General features: G+C 47.5%; 2 protein-coding genes and 1 long non-coding RNA gene across 27 annotated transcripts in view; 2 read left to right on the top strand and 1 right to left on the bottom strand.

Moving 5' to 3' along the window:
* The first annotated feature begins 706 nt into the window (after window positions 1-706).
* SPAG4 (sperm associated antigen 4) lies at window positions 707-5,156 on the top strand. 20 transcript variants are annotated; one of them, XM_036418021.2, is made up of 12 exons: window positions 805-1,166; window positions 1,582-1,686; window positions 1,903-1,969; window positions 2,149-2,210; window positions 2,435-2,478; window positions 2,792-2,814; window positions 2,900-3,044; window positions 3,244-3,319; window positions 3,489-3,604; window positions 3,913-4,080; window positions 4,697-4,786; window positions 4,886-5,156. In XM_036418021.2, the coding sequence occupies exons 1-12, from the start codon at window positions 890-892 to the stop codon at window positions 5,033-5,035; spliced, it is 1,323 nt and encodes a 440-aa protein (XP_036273914.1). In that variant the 5' UTR covers window positions 805-889; the 3' UTR covers window positions 5,036-5,156. The 20 variants fall into 20 exon arrangements, with proteins under 20 accessions (XP_045430229.1, XP_045430246.1, XP_045430232.1 ...); XM_036418022.2 differs by having other exon boundaries at window positions 806-1,166; window positions 2,936-3,044; XM_045574273.1 differs by lacking the exon at window positions 2,792-2,814 and adding an exon at window positions 707-711 and having other exon boundaries at window positions 839-1,166; window positions 2,149-2,478.
* A 5,181-nt stretch (window positions 5,157-10,337) lies between these two features.
* The window catches only part of LOC118707556 (RNA-binding protein 12), a 43,332-nt gene continuing 31,488 nt past the window's right edge, over window positions 10,338-22,181 (bottom strand). For 5 of the 6 annotated variants that reach the window (XM_036418000.2, XM_045574701.1, XM_045574703.1 and 2 more), the window contains 15 exons: window positions 15,851-15,979; window positions 15,574-15,753; window positions 15,329-15,403; window positions 15,153-15,224; window positions 14,923-15,003; window positions 14,658-14,747; window positions 14,469-14,555; window positions 14,275-14,361; window positions 14,121-14,180; window positions 13,910-14,043; window positions 13,754-13,808; window positions 13,461-13,512; window positions 11,255-11,388; window positions 10,880-11,116; window positions 10,338-10,678 (listed from right to left, as the gene is read on the bottom strand). In XM_036418000.2, the coding sequence (XP_036273893.1) occupies window positions 10,538-10,678; window positions 10,880-11,116; window positions 11,255-11,388; window positions 13,461-13,512; window positions 13,754-13,808; window positions 13,910-14,043; window positions 14,121-14,180; window positions 14,275-14,361; window positions 14,469-14,555; window positions 14,658-14,747; window positions 14,923-15,003; window positions 15,153-15,224; window positions 15,329-15,403; window positions 15,574-15,753; window positions 15,851-15,979 (1,614 nt within the window). In that variant the 3' untranslated portion in view covers window positions 10,338-10,537. Of the gene's footprint in view, window positions 10,679-10,879; window positions 11,117-11,254; window positions 11,389-13,460; window positions 13,513-13,753; window positions 13,809-13,909; window positions 14,044-14,120; window positions 14,181-14,274; window positions 14,362-14,468; window positions 14,556-14,657; window positions 14,748-14,922; window positions 15,004-15,152; window positions 15,225-15,328; window positions 15,404-15,573; window positions 15,754-15,850; window positions 15,980-16,776; window positions 16,802-22,181 lie in introns of those variants that run through there. The other variant, XM_045574700.1, reaches the window with a different exon arrangement.
* Window positions 11,255-13,566, top strand: LOC118707565. The gene is made up of 2 exons (XR_004984320.2): window positions 11,255-11,393; window positions 13,466-13,566. It is a non-coding gene; the product is annotated as an uncharacterized LOC118707565 (long non-coding RNA).

The raw sequence follows: 22,181 nt of genomic DNA, 5'->3' as shown, positions 1-22,181 counted from the left end.
AGGTGTACCTGAGAACTCGAATCTCTATGTGCTGCTGCACAGGAGTCTGTGAACCTCAGGTTTCTTGACTTCGGCCATTTGTGACTTCCCCATTCCCTTCTCCTCGACTCAGATGGTTGGTGGGTGGCTACTGAATTTTCACCCCACAGACCCCTAGTGCACATAGGTCTGAGAGAGAGACCCACAGATCCCGTAATGTCAGAGTTCTCAAGGCCTCGTGACTAGGATGAGAGGAGGGGCCTGAAGGGTTTGCAAAGCAAGAGAGACTAAATGATTATTTATTTTTAAAATATATTTTATTAATTTTTTACAAAGAGGAAAGGAGAGGGATAGTTAGAACCGTCTATGAGAGAGAAATATCAATGGGCTGCCTCCTGCACGCCTCTTCCTGGGGATCAAGCCCAAAACACGGGCATGTGCCTTCACCGGAATCGAACCTGGGACCCTTGAGTCCGCAGGCTGACGCTGTATCCACTGAGCCAAACCGATTGGGGCCAAATGATTATTTAGAAGTCCCCCAGGTGACCCCTTGACTTTGCTTAACATTCATTCATTCATAAATATTTGAGAACCTGTTCCATACAGAGGATGTAGAAAAATAGAAATTCCTTTAAGCCGAGCAGGGTGCTCTGGGAAGTGCTGCGGTGTCATGGCTCTGACCTGCCGCGGCCCCCAGTGACGTCTCGATGAGCTCTGTGACGCGGCGCCGGCGTTCCGCGGCCGCGGCCGCGGCTCCTCTGTGACGCCAGCAGGCGGCTCGGGCACACGGAGGGCCGGCCTGGCGCGGGGCCCGCCGGCTGCACGCAGGCTCCGCGGTCCCGGCGCGCGCACCGCGGAGGGCGGCCGAGGGCTTGGCTTTGGCGTCCGGAGGCGGCGGCGCGGAGGCAGGATGCGGCGGGGCCCTCGCCCGGGCTCGGCCGCGTCCCCGCACAAGCAGGCGCCCAACTTCTATAGCGACAACAGCAACAGCTCAGTGAGCACCACCTCGGGGGACAGCAGCGGCCACCGGTCAGCTGGGCCGGGCCCCGGGGAGCCCGAGGGCAGGAGAGCCCAGGGCTCGAGCTGCGGTGAGCCCGCCTTGAGCCCAGGACTGCCCGGAGGAGCACCGCGGAGCCACAGTGCGCCGACCGCCGAGGGCGCGGCAACCCTGAGGGGCGGGGCCTCGGGTGCGGGCGGGGTCGAACCCGGGTAAGCCGAGGGGGGCACGGGGGGCGCTCAGGGCCGGGCTGGGCGCGGAGCCGGGATCACACCCAATCGGGGCGCCTGCTAACGGGCGGGCTTCTGGGGTGCAGAGGGGAGACCCTCAGGCTGTGATGGACCACCCCGGGGAGAGAGGAGGAAACCCTGTGATGGGGTACCGCGGAGGCGTGGCCTCTGGTTAGCAAGAGGGGCTGCCTAGGGGCCCCGAACCGAGACCTAACGCTGGGGGTGGGACCACACGTGGAGGCGGGCCCGAGGGGCGGGCTGCGGGGACCGGAGCCTGAGCGGCCGCCGGGCCTCGGGGCGGGGAACGGCGTCCGGCCTCGGGGGGAGAGACAGCCCGCAGTGCGCACGGCCCAATGGAGCCCGGGGCTCCCGCAGAACCGGCTGGCTCTCCCGTGGTCTCCGAGGAGCAGTTCCACCTTCTCGCGGCCCTGGATCTGAGGCAGGAGATGCAGCCCCCGCGAGTGTTCAAGAGCTTCCTGAGTAGGTGCCCGGCTCGCCCGGATGCCCTCCAACCCCCGCCCACCCGCTCCCCGCCCTGCATTCCAGCTCTGACCCCCGTCCCCAGTCCGCAGCCCCTTCCCTGAGCCTCAATGCACTCTCTGCCCCCGTCCAGTCCTCCCGCCCAGCCCTCTTCGCCGCCGCCCTGCTCTGAGCTGCAGTCCCCTCGCCCTGAGCCCCTCCCTTCTCCTCTCCCAGGCCCACTTTTCCAGGTGCTGAGCGTGTGTGTGTCCCCGCTAGGAGACGTGCTGGTCAGTGTGTACAGGTCAGAGGGAGGAAAGGGGGAGCCCAGGGGCTGCTCTTTAGAGGAGGTGGGAGCGGGCTCAGACCCGGCTGAGTGGTGTTCATAGGAGTGGCTGGATCTAAGAGCCTGGGCTGGGGGAGGAGGGGGTGTTAGGGGGTTCACTGGGGTCCAGGGGCCTCAGCCTCCCTCCGGTTCTTCAGGGAAGTCTGTTCCATTCGCTTCCTGCTCACGGCTGTGTCACTGCTGAGCCTCTTTCTGACAGGTGAGGGGGCGAATTCCCCCGGGGTCCCAGCCCTGGATGCTTTGGAGCCAAACCTTAGCGCATTTTCTCTTACGTCCCTCTGCCCCCTCAGCCCTTCGCAGTCTCCTGCAGAGCCCGGTAGCCCCCCATCAGACTCCAACCCCTCAGCTTCTTCTTCATTGTCCTTTATGCAGAGAAACCCTCTCCCCCTTCCTTCCCCTGAGACCACCCCCCTCTTTCTCCAGCACTCGGGTGGGGTGTCCTGTACCTGGTCCCTCCTTTGGAGAGTGTGAGTCCGGGAACCCGTGCCCGGGGTGGGGGTGGGGGGTGGCAGGCTAGGAAACTGGCGAGTGGGGGGTGTCCCTTGGGCTGCCGGGAGGAGGGGCAGTGCTGGAAGAGCTGGCTATAAATAGGAGATTTCTGAGATTGTGCCCAGAGGCGCTTGAGGGCCTCTGAGGGGTCCTGGAAGGTCAGGGGAGGGGGGGGGGGGCAGTCCTCCAAAGGAAGGGAGGCCCTGTGAGTCTGGCTGCTCTCAGGCTGAAGTGAGACAGGGGAGGTGGGGGGAACTGAGCAGCGCTGTGTGTTGTCCCTCCCTCCCCTAGGAACCTGAGCTGCTGACGATCAGGTGAAAGATGGCACCTGGGGTGTGGAATTGGGGGACTCAGAGTTCGCTCCTGTGGAGGGGCTCACGGGAAGTGTCCCGGGCACAGGGAGCCAACCACCCTGTGCCCACCTCCCGCCTGCAGCGAGTACCACGAGCGCGTGCGCACGCAGGGGCAGCAGCTGCGGCAGCTGCAGGCCGAGCTGGACAGGCTCCACCAGGAGGTGTCCAGCGTCCGCGCAGCCAACAGCGAGGTGAGCCCCGCCGCCGGCCGCTCCGACAGCGGGGCCCGGGGCGCAGAGCTCCCCCTGCTGCACAGCCCCGTCCCGTTCGCTGGGTCCGAACCTTAAAGCCCTGCCCAGAGCCCCAGCTTCGTGATTCCTCTGGGGCCACAAAGTCCCATAGCAGACACCTATGAAATCAGCCCGCAAGCCCCGTCCTCCCTCCTTTCAGAGAGTGGCCAAGCTCGTATTCCAGAGGTTGAATGAGGACTTCGTTCGAAAACCCGACTATGCGCTGAGCTCCGTGGGTAAGACCCATAGTCACTGGGAAACTGAGACAGAAACACGGAAAGACGCAGACGGTGACTTAGACCTAGACACACACCACGGATCCAAGGAGCCCGACCTCAGACGGACCCTGACCCGGCTGTGGGTCCGGCCGGGAGTCTGAGCGGTTGCTTCTCTCCCCTGTCCCAGGAGCCTCCATCGACCTAGAGAAGACATCCCGCGACTACGAGGACCAAAACGGCGCCTACTTCTGGAACCGCTTCAGCTTCTGGAACTACGCGCGGCCCCCCATGGTGATCCTGGAGGTGGGCCTGGGACGCGGTGCGGACGGACGGGGGCGGGAGGCTGGGGAAGGACCCAAAAGCTCCCTGGACCCAGCTGATGCCCGGTGGGGCGGGCCTGGGCGGGGCCCTGCGGGGCCAGGGGGCAGGGCTGAAGGCCGGACCTCGCTTGGCTGAAGCTCCTTTTGCGGAGAAACCTGGCAAGAGGTGGGGGGGAAGGATCTGTTTAAGCAGTTGCTCCGGCTGGAGGTGGAGGACTGAGCCAGGCGAGAGAAGGACAAAGTCGCTCGGTCTGTGGATTCTGATTGAATGAATGTCCTGTCCGATTGCAGCCAGATGTGTTCCCTGGGAATTGCTGGGCTTTTGAGGGCGACCAGGGCCAGGTGGTGATCCGGCTGCCGGGCCGTGTGCAGCTGAGCGACATTACCCTGCAGCATCCTCCTCCCAGTGTGGCACACACCGGGGGGGCCAACAGCGCCCCCCGCGATTTCGCAGTCTATGTGAGTGGGACTGAGGCCAAGGAGGTGGGGGTTTTGCTTAGAAAGCACCAGGCACTCATGAAAAACTGGTGCCGAGTCTTCGCTTGCGCATCTATAAAATAAAAATACCATTTGCCTGTTGGGGCTGCCATAGGTTATAGATAATTACAGCCATACCCAAATACTAATTGTGGTTTAATGAGCACTAACTCTGTGCTTTATCACCTGGCAGTTACACAACTTACATATCCCTTGTACAATGAGAAAAGTGATGCTTAGAAAGGGAGCCTTACTTGCTCAAAGTCACAGGTAACAATTGGCCAGACTACAAATTGCAGCCCCGTTTAAGAGCCCACATTCCCCGCTACACTATCCCACATTCCCCGCTACACTATCCCAACACCAAAGTGTAAATAAGAGCATGCATGCAGCTACTGACACATACCCTGTTTCCCCTAAATAAGACAGTGTCTTATATTTTTTCTCCCAAAGTTGTACTAGGTCTTATTTTCAGGGGATGTCTTATTTTCGGAGGATGTCTTATTTTCGGGAAAACACGGGAGTAGGTCCCCAACGGTTGCTTTCTTCCTCCTCCACCCGTGCCTCACTGTTCCTTCATTCACTCTTCACCCACCAGGGCCTCCAGGTTGATGATGAGACGGAAGTTTTCCTGGGGAAATTCACCTTCGACATGGAGAAATCTGAGATTCAGACTTTTCGCCTACAGGTGTGTTTGTCTCTGAGGTTGAGGGTGCCCAGGGAGTGGGACAGGGAGGGAAGATTGGGGAGGAAGGCAGTCCTTGGCACAACCCATTTGTCTCCCCAGAATGACCCCCCAACTGCCTTTCCCAAGGTGAAGATACAGATTCTAAGCAACTGGGGTCACCCCCACTTCACATGCTTGTATAGAGTCCGAGCCCATGGCATGAGAACCTCGGAGGAAGCGGGAGACAGTGCCACAGGGGGGCCCAATTAAACGTGCTGATTGTTAAAACAGAGTGGAGGTCTGCGCGAAAGACGCTGGAGCAGTGCTGGAGGGTCTGCTGGGAGCTCTGGTTGCCTTTGGCATATAAATACGATAAGGGGTCTACTTCCCATTGCATTCTCTCTTGGAGAAGTCCAAGTTGAAACCGTAGTAGCAGCTCATGTTTTTGGTTGCGTTTCCATGTAGAAGAGATGTTACTTTGGACATTACACACATTCTCTAATCCTCACAACCACAAAGGGGAGACCCCTCAAGGTCACACACCTAGGGAAGAGCAGCATCAGAGGCACAAGCCCACCTGCCTCCAGAGGCCACCCTTTAACTGCAGAGCCGCCAGTCAGCCTGGAGCCGTGCTTGTGAACCTGTTCCCTCTCCCAGCCTCTGGGGAAGCCTCCTTTCCTCAGGCAAACACTCAAAACCTGAGACTTGAGAGCCTCTAGGAAGCATCTAAGTCAATTGATGCAGGCGTGGTAGCCCCTATTCAGGTTATCTTCACTGAGACCTCAATGCCCAACTCAATCCTAGGCGGAGTTCAGATGGTCTAGTGTTCACCAGTCTCTGCCCTCAAGAAGCCTGATGGGAAAGAGAGGATGCTCCAGAAACGGCAATTCATTTACTGATCCTAGAATTCATTAAAAAGGTAGAATGAGAGGAATAAGAGATGGAGACAGTCATCAAAGATTAGAGTTCTACCTAGGCAGAGCAGAAAAGGGTGACAGTATCAGCAAAGACACAGACAGCGTCTTGGCTGTTAAAATCATTCCCTGTGCCTTAACTGGTTTGGCCCAGTGGTTAGAGCATCGTCCTGACAACTGAAAGGTCCCAGGTTCGATTCCGGTCAAGGGCAAGTACCTTGGTTGCAGGCACATCCCCAGTAGGTGTGCAGGAGGCAGCTGGTCCTTGTTTCTCTCCCATCAATGTTTCTAACTCTATCTCTCTCCCTTCTTCTCTGTTAAAAAAAAAAAAAAATCAAAATATACTTGTTTAAAAATTAAAAATGAAACTTCAGCTCTACAAATCACTTTTAAAAAATCCTTCTTTCTGTATTCATGTTTTGGAAGAATATACACACAATTAACAGTGATAACCCTCTAGGAAGTGAAATGGAGAATATATCCATCTGTTAATTTGGGGTGTATTTTGTAATATGAAAACAAAGGGGAAAAAAGGTCCTCTCAAATGGCCTTAAGCCTAAAGTTAGAAATATGAACTCTAATACAGCTTTTCTGGAGGGCAATTTCACAGTAAGGACCAAAAACCTTAAAATTTGTATACTCAGTCACTGCTATTCCATCTTTAAGGATCCAAAGGATACATAGATGTAATCAAAGAAAATACTTGAAAATTATTTTTTTAAATAATTTATTTTTTACAGAGAAGAAGGGAGAGGGATAGAGAGAAACACCGATGACAAACATCAGCTACCTCCTGCACACCCCCTACTGGGGATGTACCTGCAACCAAGGCACTGACACTATCCACTGAGCCAAACCAGCCAGGGCTTAAAAATTATTTTTATTGATTTAGAGAGGAAGGGAGAGGGAAAAGGAGAAACATCAATATGAAAGAGAAACATCAGTTGCCTGCTGCGTGGCACCCTGACCGGGACCAAACCCACAACTTAGGCATGTGCCCTGACCAGAAACAGAACCAGCAGCCTCTCAGAGAACAGGATGATGCCAATCAATTACTGAGTCACAGCAGCCAGGGCCGAAGAAAATACTTTTAAGAATGTTCATCAGCCAAAACGGGTTTGACTCAGTGGATAGAGCGTCGGCCTGCGGACTAAAAGGTCCCGGGTTCGATTCCGGTCAAGGGCATGTATCTTGGTTGCAGGCACATCCCCAGTAGTGGGTGTGCAAGAGGCAGCTGATCAATATTTCTCATCAATGTTTCTAACTCTCTATCCCTCTCTTCCTCTCTGTAAAAAATCAATAAAATATATTAAAAAGAAAAGAAAAAAAAAAACTCAAAAGAGCATCTAAGAAGATAAATCATGCTATAAAAATTATATGTAGCCAATGGAAATGGTAATATAAGGCAATGTTATAGAAAGTAATGATACATGACTAATTTCTTTAAAAGCAAACTAGACTGCCCTGGCCATCCCATGCACCAAAAGGTTGCAGGTTTGATCCCTGGTCAGGGTGAAGGTGGGAGGCAACCAAGCAATATTTCTCTCACATCAATGTTTCCCTCCCTCCTTTCCTCCTCCCCCTAAAATAAATAAATCAAGCATATCCTTGGATGAGGATTAAAAAAAGAAAAAAAAAGAAAAGAGGCAAGCTAGACTGGTATACATAAAAATGTGAACTTCCATGTGAAAAGAGTTCTATAGACCAAAAGATACCATACAATAAACAGTGTCCTGGAAAGAAACGTTTTCAACATGTAAAGAAAGAACTGAATAATTATAGAATAAAGGCCATAAAAACCTATAAATACATGGCTTAGTTGGTTGAGTGTGGTCCAGTGCACCAAAAGGTTGCTGGTTTGTTGCTGGTCAGGGCACATGCCCAGATTGCAGGCTTGATCCCCAATATGGGGCATGCAGGAGGCAGTAGATTGATTGTTCTCTCTCATTGATCTTTTTCTCTCCCTCTCTAAAAATATAAAAAATAAATCAATAAAAATTAATATTAAAAGACTAAAAATACAAACCTATAAATAGGCTATCCATAAGAAATAAAATTCAAGGCCCTGGCCAAACAGAGCCAAATATCAACAGTACAACGATTGAAATTCCTTTTGAGAGCCAACTTTTTAAACTTAAACTTCTTCTAACGTCATTTCTTCAAAACAGACTCGCCCAGGCCGTGATATTTTGTAGAAGAGCCACACTCAAGGGGCCAAAGAGCTGCATGTGGCTCTCGAGCCGCAGTTTGCTGACTATGGGGTTAGAGTGTCATCCTTGTACTCCAAGGTACCAATCGATGTTTCTGTTTCTCTTTCTCCCTCTCTCTCAAATCAATGCATTTAAAGAAAATAAAATTCATAAAAACATGAAATAACTTTTATAACTAAATTCAAACTAAATTATTTTATTTTTATTTATTTATTTTTTTAAAAATATATTTTATTGATTTTTCACAGAGAGGAAGAGAGAGATAGAGAGTTAGAAACATCGATGAAAGAGTATCATCCATCAGCTGCCTCTTGCACACCCCCTACTGGGGATGTGCCTGCAACCAAGGTACATGCCCTTGACCGGAATCGAACCCGGGACCTCTCAGTCCGCAGGCCGACGTCCTATCCACTGAGCCAAACCGGTCCCGGCTAAATTATTTTATTTTATATTATTATTGCCTGTCAGATTAACAGAAGGGGTAAAAACTTGCTATTGAGGCAATTTACAACATTAAAAATTTAAAGAAATGTTTTTATTGGTATTTTAGAGAGAAGGGAGAGGGAGAGGGACAGAAACATTAACGAGAGAAACATCACCAATGGGCTGCCTCCTACATGCGCTCCACAGGGGACTGAGCCCGCAACCCAAAACTGTGCCCCGTCTGGGAACTGAACCTGTGGCCTCCTGGCTCCTGGTTGATGCTCAACTGCTGAGCCACACTGGCCAGGCACAATATTTAATTTTTAAATATACTGACTTAACATTTCCATTTCAAGGAACAAAGCCTTCAGAACACCCCTGTATATGCTGTTAAAAAATTCGGGCTTGTGGCCTACTCCCTCCCCAGGAGATACAGCATAGCCCTTGCTCCATCTTAAAGCCCATCCCTGCCCTAATCCTTTCCACCTTGTCCTGCGTCCCCAGCTCAGTTCCGCTCTGAGGCAGGGCAGGCTGGGTATTTGGTTTACATTCAATTTTGTATTTTCAAAAATAGAGTCAATGGCCCTAGATATCTAGCTAGGAAGACACTATTAGGTCTAGTAATAATTAATGTCGTTTCCTAATACTTTAAATCAAATTTATTTAAACAATACAACAAAATTTAATCAACAATATAGTTGCCGTTGTTTTCTACTACTTGTGCCCAACGCTCAGGAAGCATTTTAATCCCTCTGTTGTAAAATTCTTGTGATTTTGATGCCAAAAATTCGGTCAATGCATTTTTGAGGCATTCTTCATTATTAAATTTTTTTCCAAGAAGAAAGTTTTGCAAAGAACGAAACAAACGGTAATCGGAAGGGGCAATATCAGGAGAATATGCAGGTTGAGGGAGAACTTCCCATTCCAACTGGCGCAGTTTTTCAGCAGTGATTCTTGCAGTATGCGGTCGTGCGTTATCGTGGTGAAGAATTACACCCTTCCGATTAATCAGCGCAGGTTCTTTTTCTCTTAAAGCTTGGGCTAACCTTTCCAATTGGGCACTATACACTGCACTTGTAATGGTTTGGGTAGATGGTAAAAGTTCATAATGAAGAATTCCTTTAAAATTCCACCAAACACACATCATCACTTTTTTCGCATGCAAGTCAGGTTTTGGCGTGGGCTGCGGAGCCTCATTTTTGTCCAACCATTGAGGCCGCCTTTTCAAATTAACATACAGCACCCATTCTTCATCTCCGGTAACAATTTGCTCTAAAAACGGCAAACGGTTTTGACGAGAGAGGAGCAAACTGCAAATTGTGACTCTTTGATTACGGTTGTTGTCGGTCAACTCATGAGGAACCCATTTTCCAAACTTTTGGATTTTGCCAAGTGCACGCAATTGATTGGAAATTGTTTTTTGTGAACAATTTAAAGTTGTCACAAGCTCTTGTTGGGTAATTTGAGGATTTTGCACCAAAAGAGCTTGAAGAGCTTCTTGATCAAAATTGGACACACGGCCTCGACCACTCTTGTCATCTAACGAAAAATTTCCCTCGCGAAATTTCTCAAACCAATGCTGGCATTTTCTGGCGCTAACTGCATCTTGACCAAGAGCACTACAGATGTTTTTTGCAGCCTCACTTGCTTTTCTTCCTAATTGGAACTCGTAAAGCATGCAGTGCCGAATATGCTCTTCATCTGCCATCTTCTTAGCCCTAGTTTTGCAACAAAAACCAAATCAAACACAAAGTTTTTCAAGCAAAACTTGTTAATTGCACTTCACACGTTCTGTAGATACCACGTGTTTGAAGGTTATGTCAACACAAGTCAACGCCAAGCAAGATTTTAAACAAATGTTTAAAAACGACATTAATTATTACTAGACCCGATATTTCTTTGAGTGAGGCTATTAAGAGGCACCCTTCATTCAATCCGTAAAGTCAACAAACAGGCTCAGAGAGAAGCAAACATGGCTAATAGCAGATTCCCACCCAAAAACACACAGAGTGGTTGACAAAGCAGTGGTCATCATTGGTCTTTATTGAATGAGGGGCCCCAGGGGCAAAAAGGTACAATCAGGAGCAGCAATAGCAGGAGCAAATATAAAAGTATAAAATATAAAGTGCTAGCACTGGGCAGTGTGTGCAGGGGTAGGCACTGGTACAGATGGCCCTTGGGGACACAGGGCTGAGGACCAGCCACAACCTACCCTCCAGGAGAATCTAGGGCTGAGGGGCCTGTGCGGGGCTCTTGGCTGGGAGTGGAAGCGGCTTGCATGGGGCCCAACCTTGGGCCTTGAAGTAGGAGACCAGTTGTCCGGGTACTTCTGCAAGCACAGTCTGTGCCAATGCCTCCCGAGGAGCCTGCCAGAGAAGAGGGGCAAGGTCAGTGGGGGCCCATAACAGCTTCCCAAGGCCTAAATATTATACCCACGAAGGCATAGAAAACCCAACACCCAACCCTGCCCCAGACTTAGAGGAGAGGGTATCTCTAACCTCGTCCATCAAGGAGAGGTAGAGGGTCCACTCCCAGACCTGGCCTGTCCCCCAGCTTGCCCCACTCACGTTCTGAAAGCGGCGGTAAGGCACAAACTGCACTATGTCACGGGCAGCTCCCTCCCCGGAACGTGTCCGCAGGGGCCCACCGTCAGCATCCAGCTGCTCCATGGCCTCGAAGTCAGCACCGCCCACGCCCACAATGATCACTGACATGGGCAGGTGAGAGGCACGAACGACAGCCTCGCGTGTGGCCTCCACGTCAGTCACGGCACCGTCAGTTAGCAGCAGCAGCACGAAGTATTGCTGGGGACAAATGGGTTCATACAGTGAGTCAGGCCTTTTAAACCCCAGCCACACTTTCCCACACTGACAAGAGCCCTAAAGGGAGCCACTGACCGAGACCATCCCACCACCACCACCACTAACTCCCACAGCTCTCACCGAGGCAGTCCTCTGCTGTGCAGCCTGAGCTGCAAACCTGGCTACGTGGTTGATGATGGGTGCAAAATTGGTGGGGCCGTAGAGGCGAACTTGGGGCAGGGCTAGACGATAGGCTTCCACAATACCCTGGATACCTAGAGTAGAAGGCAAAAAAAACACTATAAAATACCAGCCCACTCGGGACTGAGCCAGTCCTGACATCACCCCATCCTGGGTGAGAAAGTCTGGGAACCTGGTGCATTTCATTCAATTACCCTGGTAACCCAAGGTACGTAACCTCATCCTACCGATGGGGAAAGTAAGGCCAAAGACAGGACACCTGCCCTATCTCAGAGCTAGAATTAAAACCCAGATCAGGGGAATACCCTGAGAAATCCAAGGCAGTTGAGCATCAAATTAAAATTCATAACATAATGAATTACAATCCATTTAATAAAATAATAAATAATGAGAGAGAAGGGAAAGCTCTTAATAAAAGTAGAAAGATTACAAAATAATTTGACAGAGATAACTGATTCAGGTAAGGATCATCAATGGATGCTACAACTAGAAGGGGTAAAAGATGAGTAATTAGATATTTGTATAAAAAGATACTTATTCATTACAAAGAGAAAAACAGTACTTGCATAGCAGGGAAACCTAGCAGGCTCTACCGTAACCAAGTGATCATGTTAACTTGGCTGGTGATTGGCTAACTCAACAGCATGTGCCTCCTGGTGTGGTGCACCAAGAGAGCACAGCATCACTTCTGCAGTGCTCCCACCAAAAATGCATAGTCTGAATCTCACAATGAAAAATATCAGGTAACCCCAAACTAGAGGCATTCTACAAATTATCTAGCCTGTAATTTTTTTTTTTTAAGAAATAAATTTTATTGATTTTTTACAGAGAGGAATAGAGAGTTAGAAACATTGATGAGAGAGAATTATGAGAGAGAATTACCAATCAGCTGCCTCTTGCACACCCCCTACTGGGGATGTGCCCGCAACCAAGGTACATGCCCTTGACCAGAATCGAACCCGGAACCTTTCAGTCCACAGGCCGACGCTCTATCCACTGAGCCAAACCGGTTTCAGCTAGCCTGTAATCTTAAACAATGTCAGTATCATGCAAAGCATGAACTCAAGAAGACAAAACAATTGAATGCAACATGTGACCTTTTACTGTAAAAGACAGGACAACTGAAGAGAGAAAAAAATAAAAAAAAGAAGAAAAAATAAAAAAAAGACAGGAAAATTGGCTAAGTTTGAATAAATTCTATAGATACACATTCCGAAGTATTCAGGGATAAAGGGCCATGAGCATGATTTTTTTTTACCAATTTACTACAATTCTCAAACATCCAGAAAAAAAAAAAAGAGTGTGTGTGTGTGATATATATATATATATATATCGAGAGAGAGAGGAGAGAATTTGAGTTGGAGAATCTGGGTAAAGATAAACAACAGTCCCTGTGACCCAGACCCTGATCCCTGAGCTCCAATGATGTGAACCCCCTATAAATATTCTTAAAACTTTTCTATAAGTCTGAACTCATTTAAAAAAAAAAAAAAAAGACAATTAGGTAGTTTCCACTTTGGTTTGTTGCCCATGAAGAGCAGCTGAGGCCCTAGTCAGTTTGACTTAGTGGATAGAGCGTCAGCCTGTGGACTGAAGGGTCCCAGGTTCGATTCTGGTCAAGGGCTCATTCCTGGATTACAGGCTCAATCCCTAGTGGGAGGGCATGCAGGAGGCAGCCAATCAATAATTCTCTCTCATTGATATTTCTACCTCTCCCTTCCTCTCTGAAATCAATAAAAATATGTGTGTTTTTTTAAAAAGAGCAGTTGGGGAGCCACAAGGTTTGGCCCTTTTTAGACAAAAGAGTTGCTGCCTTTTTTCTAGGCAGAGTATACTTATAACAACCACCACTTTTTTTAGAGAGCACTTCTTATGTACCAGGCTTATTGCTTCAAACTTTACACACATCTTCTCCTTAAATATTCAATATCCCACAATAGTGTAATCCTACAGCACACGGATGCTAAGCAAATGGCCCCCAAACACATGGTTAGTAAGTGGCAGGATGAAGGTTTGACTCCAGAGGCCTCTCTCTAAAATCCATTCTTTGGGACAGTGGAGTCACTCTCTCTTGCCACCACAGGCTTGGCCCTCTGGCTGTGATCAGATCTGCCTTATTCATTAACAAAGAGAAATGGGGTCTTACCTGAGCAGTAGGGGTTGCTGGGGTTGAAGTTCAAGGCAAATTCATGGGAGACCTGAGGGCAAGAATTAAAATGAGCTCTTCCCCCTAAGATTACTTTTTTATTCAGCAAAAGGGCATCATGGTATGTCCCAAGCATCAAATAGGAGCTATTTAGCCCTGAGCACTTGCTGCACACATGCCTGCAGGACTGTAATCATGCAGAAAGCTGGGTGCCAGACAGCAAGTGCACTGCATCCCCCAAAATCATGACCCTGAAATGGAAAACACAAGTATGATGGGGGAAGAGTACTCACCTGCCAGTCAGGAGGCACCTGGGCCCCAAATCCGAATGCGGGGAACATCTTGTCCCTGGAGGACAGTGAATTGGGGAAGAGGCAGTGAGGACACCGGCAGCCTGGGGACTGAGGCATCTGCAGGGAGGAGGATGGGCAAGAGCAGCAGCTACTCACGCGTCATAGTCCTGGACCACGCAGCCCACGCTCCACAGCGCCGTCAAGTACTCGTTGACCCCTGTTGGGCTCAGGTAGTGCAGGGAGTCAGGTGAAGAGGGGTCCCCGTTGGAGCCGGTAAAGTCCACGCCCACCTAGGAGGATAGGAGGGGGAAGCTGAAGCCATCTTAAGGCCCAGATGGGTTCTCTTGCTCCTGGCAAAGCAACTTACAGTGAAGTTGATTTGACAGCCTCCCATCACATAGTCCAGGAATGAATACTCCGTTTCCACCTGCAGGTGAAACCAGGGTCAGGACTGAGGTCAAGGGGTTGGGGCCATGGGGCTCAGGGGTCAGAGCCTGGGTCTCATGGGTTATTAGTCTCACCTGGCAAATCTTGACACGGATAATCCCAGAGTTCTTGTAGCTTTTCTTTTTCTGCTGTTTCTCAGGGTGGATGCATTCAAGTTCCATCTGGTGAGGAAAGAAAAATTAGGGTAGGAAACTCAGAGCATCAGCCAGAACGGAATGAAGGTGCCTGCCCCCTCTCCTCTTCTACCCGGAGCAGGGCCAGCACTCACCGGGGCTGCTTGCATCTGGGCCAAGCTGGTGTGGCAGGTGCCGATGAGATCATGCGAACCATCACTGTCATAGTCTGAGCATCGCACCTGGGGGGGAGTGTGTATGTGAAGAACAGGAGGCAGGTGCCGGGTGAGAATAAATCCCCCGGACTCTGCCCCCGTTCAGTAACTCAAGAGGCAGCTCCTCACCTGAATCTGTGTGCTGGGGTCCCCCCCACAGAAGTGCTGAAGGGGGACAGAGAAGCGCTTCCATGTGGGGTTCAGGTTGTTCTTGATTACCTGCAGCGAAGGAAGGGCAAGGCCCGCAGTGACCGTGGGACTGTGTGGGAGCTGCCTCCCTTCTGCTAACCAAACGCAGCCGCCTCTTTCTCCCTGTGTCCCAAACCTTGGTAGTCATAAGCCCCAGGAGATTCCCTTACCCCACCCGTCGCACCCAATCCCAGGGTTCTCACACCTCAGATCTGTATGTCAGGTGCCATTTCCCGTCACCCTGGCGGAAGAACTCCAAGAATGGATCTGATTTGCCCAGGAAGTCCTGTCAGTGCCACAGAGACCTGTTGTAAGATTCAGGGAGAAACCACCACTATGCCAGACCTCTGTCCCCACCTCAGCCCCCATCACACCACACCAGCCTCCTTAATTCTTGGGGAGGAGAACACCCCCGGCACCCCCTTCCACACACACCTTCTTATCTAGGTTTCTGGCCTCCACCTCCATGGTTACAACACGACTATCCTTCAACTCCTGAGCTGAGACCTAGGTAAGGGAGGGAGGAGATGGTATCACTTCGTAAATTCCTCATTAATGTAAAATCTCCGACACCCCCCTTACGACACCCCCCTTACGGAGTTCTTTCTTACAGTGATGGTCCCCTGCCCAGCAGGCTTTCCAGGCTTCAGCATCAAGGGGAGAGTTAGTATCTGGCTGGACACAATCTAGGGCACAGTAGGGAGGAGGAAGTGGTCAAGATCTTAGGCAGCAAGAAAAAAAAAAAAAATCTCAGGCTGAGTTAAGTCCTGCTTGACCCCCACCCTCCATGTCCCAAGCTGTCTGGGTTGTCTGACAGGGATCTTACCAAACCTGTGCCATCCCTGGCTCCACGTACCTGTCCCAGGGAACACTCAGCCCCTCCTAGGAAGTCATCATCTCCCAGCTCAGGTGTCTTGTTGTCTATGTCATAGATGCCAAACCGGAGCTTCTGGACTGTTTCAAAGTGGTACTCAAGCTGCAGAGTTTTGGAGAACTCAGGGCTCGAGCAGTTCCGTACTCGCTCAGTCCGGCCGAGCTGTGGGCAGAGGCCAATAGCATCACAGTCACATACCTTCTGCCCTTAAACAACCCTAGGTGCCCTCCACAACCCTAACCCGCATGGTCCCCCTCACCTCAGCCCAGCTGCCCCCTCCCACATCCTGTAAAAGGACGCAGAGCGGGTCAGACTTGGAGCCAATGTCCTTGTCGATGAGGTGGTCACAGGAAATGGACAGCTGAACCAAGGTCACACAGCGGGCCATCTAGGGAAAAAGGACCAGAGTCAAACACCAAGGGTATGTCTCAGCTTGGGAAGGCAAGAAGACTACACCAGGCAGGCTGAGCAGTGTCCGCCCCCAAGACATCCTCACATCAATACCGTATTTTCCAGCGTATAAAACGACACCCTAATTTTACAGTTAAAACATAGGTTTAGGCCTATATTCGCTGTATAAGATTACCCCCCACTTCAAAGAAAAGACTTACTTTGCCATCAAGATCTGTAGGTAATTTTTGTGTAATTTTGGTCTTTTGCCCCCGATTTTCGGTTGACTTTTTTTTGTTTCAAAAGTCGTCTTATACGCTGGAAAATATGGGATAAGCCATTCTTAATACAGCAACCACGGGGTCCTGTTAAAACGTAAGTCGGGTCATGTCACACCTAGGCCCAAACCCGCCAATGACTTCCCACTGCTTAGGAAAAAATCCAACTCTACCAGAGCCTACAAGGTCTTAAATGATTTGGATTTTTCTAACCTGATCTCCTACTACCTTATCTCTTGCTCACTACATTCTGGCCACACAGATCTGCTTGTTTGGCATTTCTCAAAAAAGCTTATTTCTAAACTTTAAAGCATGGAATGTTCTGAACCTCATATCCACATGGCTTGCTGTTCCCTCATCTCTCCAGGTTTTTTATTCAAAATCATCTTATGGAGGAAAGGGCTCTTTGTAATAGACATATTAAAATTTTAACCCCACTGTCACCGGCACATCCCAAAGCTCTTTCTTGTGTTTACTCTTTAGTATTTATTGCTTTGTAATATCTATATAAACTTACATAATTTGTCTTTCCCATTAGAATGAAAACTCTGTGAAGGGATATTTCTCTCTTCTGTTCACTGCTCTATCCCAAACACCTAGACAAGAAATATTTATTGAATGAAATCCAATAGGTCCCAGCCCAGCCATCTCCAAGTTGGCAATCAAATACCACCAAACTTCTCTAATTCATCCACTTCCTCTTCTGGAAACACTATCTTCTTGCATGAGCCACCATGATTCATTCCCATGTAACCCCCCTTCTACAGTTACCATAACAATTATCCTCAGACCCTTCATTATCCTTGTGTTCCCCCTGACCCACACACCTGCAGACCACCAGAGGTGCAAATAAGGTCAGATTCCCTCCCTTCTTTCAGCTTAACATTCAGCATTCCAGGTTTCTCAGCACCATGCCCCAGGATGCCTCCAGTCCCAGCCTCCTTTAAACGCCCTCAGTCAATCCTTCCCCCAACCCAGCACAGTTAGTGCTGTTCCTATCTTGGTACTTCATGATCTCCATCTTGAATGCCATCAACCAAAGTTGGAATAATTCTTAGAGTACAATTTGCTTCACATACTGCCTCTCCACAGCACCTCAGCCTCCATTTGGATGCATCCAATGGTAAAAAAACCACTTCTTACAATCCATTCATCAGAAAGCCCTGCTCCATAAAGTCCTACCCAAACCAAGCCAAGTCTGTTGAATTCTCACTTCTACACATTAGTCCTATTTCCTACCCAGTCTAAATTCCACAGAAAAGCCTTATTCCATTTCACTCTGAGAAACCATGATACCTAGAAACATGCAACTCCCTGCTAAAATCTGAGAAACAGCCCTTGCTCTTTTGAATATTGCCCCTAGAATGTGGCTTATGGACTTCCGGCCAGCCTCATCAGCCCCATGAAGGTTCCCAAAGGCCAGATCCAGAGCAGAACACATAAACCGAGGGAGCCCAATGTTTCCTCAAGTCACAATCTGACTCCTGCTTCTTACCTCACATATTCTCTGAAGAAATGTTTGCACAGTATAGAAACAAATGAAGAATACTCATTTCACTTGCTGAGAACAGTGAAAAATCTGAAACAGCGTATTGGGTAGTGACTAATTATGGGACATTCAAACAATAGATTCTGAGTAGCAGGTACAAATTACTAAGGCAGAACTATAATACTGGTATTTAATGGTAAGAAAAGTATGACTTCATTTTAAACTTCAATTGTGTGTATATACAATAGAATAGAATATTTGCATAAAATACACACACTAGGAAAAATGGAAGGGACACCAAATAAACGCAACTTTTATGTACACCTCAGAGGACTGGAATGAAGGTGAGACTTCGATACACTCTATACATTTCTCTACTGTTTCAAGATTTTATACTACTTATTTTGTATTTGTTAAAGGGCCTCATTAGCATTTTCTCTCAATCAACACCTGAAGTTCAATTGAATATTCAATCTAAGCCTAAAGCCTCTGCCCCCAATGTAACAACCCCTACCTTTTAGGTTGTCTCTTGCCTCTTCCCTGATTTTTCCTCCTTAGCACTGCCTCACTTGGTCATATTGATGCCAGCTTTCAGAGTCTCTACCCTACTAGAAGCTCTTACAGCTGCTTATGGCCCTGAGATTCAGAGCCAAAGTCCCCAGAGGACAATCTACACAGAATCAGTAGTTGTATAATGTGGTGATTCTGTGTCCCCAATTTAACCTTCAAAGCCTTTCCCAGACTGTTCTATCTCCTGCTGTTTCACCACCCACACAACTAGTCATCAAAGCAATTTCTGGTTCCTCAAACATACATGCTGATACCTCTGATTTTCCTGCCTAGCAAATGCCTTGTCATCCAAGGTTCGGCTACAATTTTATTCCTTTATGATGCCTTACAGACCTTCCCCATGTAGGATTTATTCTCTCCCCTCTGGGGATGGTTGCAATGGTTTGCTCATTAGTTTTTCTGCAACCACACCCTCCCCCCACTTTCTCTCTCTCTCCTGTTAGCCAAACAAGAGACCAGACCATGACATTTCTCAGTTTCTCTGCTTAGAACTCTGCTTCCTAACACTCAAAAATAAAATCCAAAGTGCGCTCTATGGTCTACAAGGCCCTGCAAGACCTAACCTTGTCTAACTCTGACCCTTTCCTAACTAATTATCTTGTCACAAAGTATGTTCCAGCCCCAGATTTCATTTCTCTCTCTCCCTCTCTCCCTCTCTCTCTCACACACACACAATATCAATCTCATGGCCTCCAGAAAATAAACTGTATTAGAGTAGGAACCATATCTGGCTTGTCTACCTCTATTCTATAATACCTACAATAAATTGTACCTACTCTATAGTAAGTACTCAGTAAATATTTTTTAAAGTATCATTGAAACCACCACATCATTTTTATTTTTATTTTTTACTTTACATTTACCATAGATTACATCTACCTTGTAATCTACGGGCTTCTTGGAATGAGGACTGGGTATTATTTCTGTATCTCAATACTAGTGCTCAGTACATGGCTAGTATTAACAACCATTTGCTAAAACAAATGAAATTATAAATGTACTTTTGTTCAACTCAAACCTTCAGGCTTTTTCCATTTAAAGGAATGTCCTGCAATAAATTTTTCCTACCATGATCTTATATAATTTAAATGCAGGATTCCTGGAACTCAATATTAAATGACAGTCAATTTTATTTTATTTATTTATTAAATATATATTTTATTGACTTTTTACAGAGAGGCAGGGAGAGGGATAGAGAGTTAGAAACATATATGAGAGAGAGACATCGATCAGCTGCCTCCAGCACACTTCCTACTGGGGATGTGCCCGCAATCAAGGTACGTGCCCTTGACCGGAATCAAACCTGGGACCCCTCAGTCCGCAGGCCGACGTTCCATCAAACCGGTTTCGGCAAATGACAGTCAATTTTAAAATGGGCCAAAAATATCAATTACTTCTTCTTCTTCTTTTTTTTTAATCAGTTACTTCTTAAAGGAAAATATATGAATTGGAAATAAGCAAAGGAAGTGATCAACAGCACTTAGTCATCAGGAAAATGCAAATTAAATCCACAATGAGATATTATTACATACCAGCCACAATGGCTAAAAAATAAAAACACCAAGAATGCCCTGCAAGGGACACGGAACTCTCATTTGCTGTTAGTGAAAGCATTAACTACACAACTTTGGTTAGAAAACCAAACGTACACCTAGTCCAAAACTATTCCACTAAATTTTTACTCAAAAGAAATGAAAATACTATGTCCACAAAAGGATTTGTACAAGAATGTTCATAATAGTTTTATTCATAATAGCCCCAAATTTGAAATAGTTCAGGTGTCCATCAACATGAGAATGGACAAAGCATAATGTTTATATAGGTAATAGAAAACCACTCGGCAACAAAAAGAAGCTATTAATATCTTCAACATGAATTTTAAGCATATACAGATTATACTTAGAAAGTTTAGAACAGGCAGAACTAAGTCCATAGTGGAAAAATTTGTACTCCTGGTTGTTCTTCCCTTATCCCACAGGGGAGAGGCAGGTTTTAACGGAGAAGAGGAGAGAACTCTATAGAGAATAGAAAAGTTCTTTATCTAGGCAGGAAAGTCAGTCACAGATGCACTTGTTTTTTATGTGCATTTTTTTAGAGAGGGGAAGAGAGAGAAACATCCATCAGTTGCCTCCTGTTAATTGAACCTGCAACCTTTCGGTGTACCGGACGAAGCTCTAGCCAAAGGAGCCACACCAGCAGGGTGCACTTGTCATTTTTACCTAATGGTATTCTTAAGGTGTATACATCTTATTGATGTAAAATTTACCGCCCTCGCCCTAGCCGGTTGATAAAGCATCGGCCTGTGGACTCAAGGGTCCCGGGTTCAATTCTGGTCAAGGGCATGTACCTTAGTTGGGGCCACAGCTGTGCAGAAGGCAGCTGATTGATGTTTCTCTCTCATCGATGTTTCTAACTCTCTATCCCTCTCCTCTCTGTAAAAAAATCAATAAAAAATATATTTTTTAAAAATTTACCACCACCACCCCCCAAAAAAACAACCAACACATTGACAAATATTAAACTCAAGTTAAGTCATGTTGAAATGTTTATGGGTGAGGTATGCTGATGGTTACAGTTCTTTGAAATGTACCAAAAGCCAAAACCGGTTTGGCTCAGTGGATAGAGCGTCAGTCTGCGGACTGAAAGGTCCCAGGTTCGATTCCGGTCAAGGGCATGTACATTGGTTGCGGGCACATCCCTGGTGGGGGGTGTGCAAGAGGCAGCTGGTTGATGTTTCTCTCTCATCGACGTTTCTAGCTCTCTATTTCTCTCCCTTCCTCTCTATAAAAAAATCAATAAAACATTTTAAAAAATGTACAAAAAAATAAAATGGTTTGTTGAATGTATGTGTGGTAAAACAAATATAGGGGAAAATTTTCATTGCAAAACCTAAAGAGTGGATATATCGATATTCACTGTACAACTTTTTCAACTTGTATGTTCCAAGTTTTTATAATGAAGTGTTGGGAGAAAAGTTTAAATGGAGGAAGGCAGGTTTCTCTCTCATAGATTTTTGTAGTGAACTACAAAAACATGAGCAGTCATTATCTGTGGTGGTGAGATTACAGGCAACATCTGGAGCTGCTGCCTCTTCCATGATTTTTCTCAAAGATCCCAGAAAGAGAGAGGCTTTTGGTCTGGGCCAAACATATGCATTGGCCAGGAGTCTTTTCCTGTGCTAGGCCTCAATTTCTTTCTTTTTTTAAAATATATTTTATTGATTTTTTTACAGAGAGGAAGGGAGAGGGGTAGAGAGTTAGAAACATCAATGAGAGAGAAACATCAACCAGCTACCTCCTGCACACCCCCAACCTGGGATGTGCCCGCAACCAAGATACATGCCCTTGACTGGAATCGAACCCAGGACCTTTCAGTCCGCAGGCTGACGCTCTATCCACTGAGCCAAACCGGTTTCAGCATAGGCCTCAATTTCTGATAGACCAGAGCATTCTTTTATATTATCATTTGTATCCCATTTCCACCACTTTCTCCACAGCTAGTCCTATTCTATTCTTTTTCAGTTTCTTCTCTGCCCACACTAGAACAACCAGAAGGCCGTGGACCTACACGTGCAATAGCACACGGAACTTAATTCCATTCTCAGAGATTAGCGCTACCTGTACAGACACAGTTTTGTTTTTTCAAAAATCTGCCTCCTTTGCTTTCTCATTGGAATCAGCAACTCTTTATAACATGAAGTTTTCTTTAAAAAATATTCTTATCGATTTTTAGAAAGAGAAGAAAAGAAATGGAGAGAGAAAAACATCAATGTGAGAGCAAGAGATCAATCGGCTGCTTCCAGCATGCCCCCAACTGGGGATGGAGCCTGCAATCCAGGCATGTGCCTTGACCAGGAATCAAAC

This window comes from Pipistrellus kuhlii, unplaced genomic scaffold (genome assembly GCF_014108245.1).
Source record: "Pipistrellus kuhlii isolate mPipKuh1 unplaced genomic scaffold, mPipKuh1.p scaffold_m20_p_6, whole genome shotgun sequence".
Lineage (NCBI taxonomy): Eukaryota > Metazoa > Chordata > Mammalia > Chiroptera > Vespertilionidae > Pipistrellus > Pipistrellus kuhlii.
The sequence above is the reverse complement of the archived record's forward strand: the minus strand, read 5'-3'. Positions and strand labels throughout refer to the sequence as shown.

Coding starts and splice junctions, on each gene's coding strand:
- SPAG4 (XM_045574273.1), top strand. CDS start 890: ATGCGGCGGGGCCCTCGCCCGGGCTCGGCCGCGTCCCCGCACAAGCAG. Junction 3,320..3,488: donor CTATGCGCTGAGCTCCGTGG/GTAAGACCCATA, acceptor CCCCTGTCCCAG/GAGCCTCCATCGACCTAGAG. Junction 4,787..4,885: donor TTCAGACTTTTCGCCTACAG/GTGTGTTTGTCT, acceptor TTGTCTCCCCAG/AATGACCCCCCAACTGCCTT.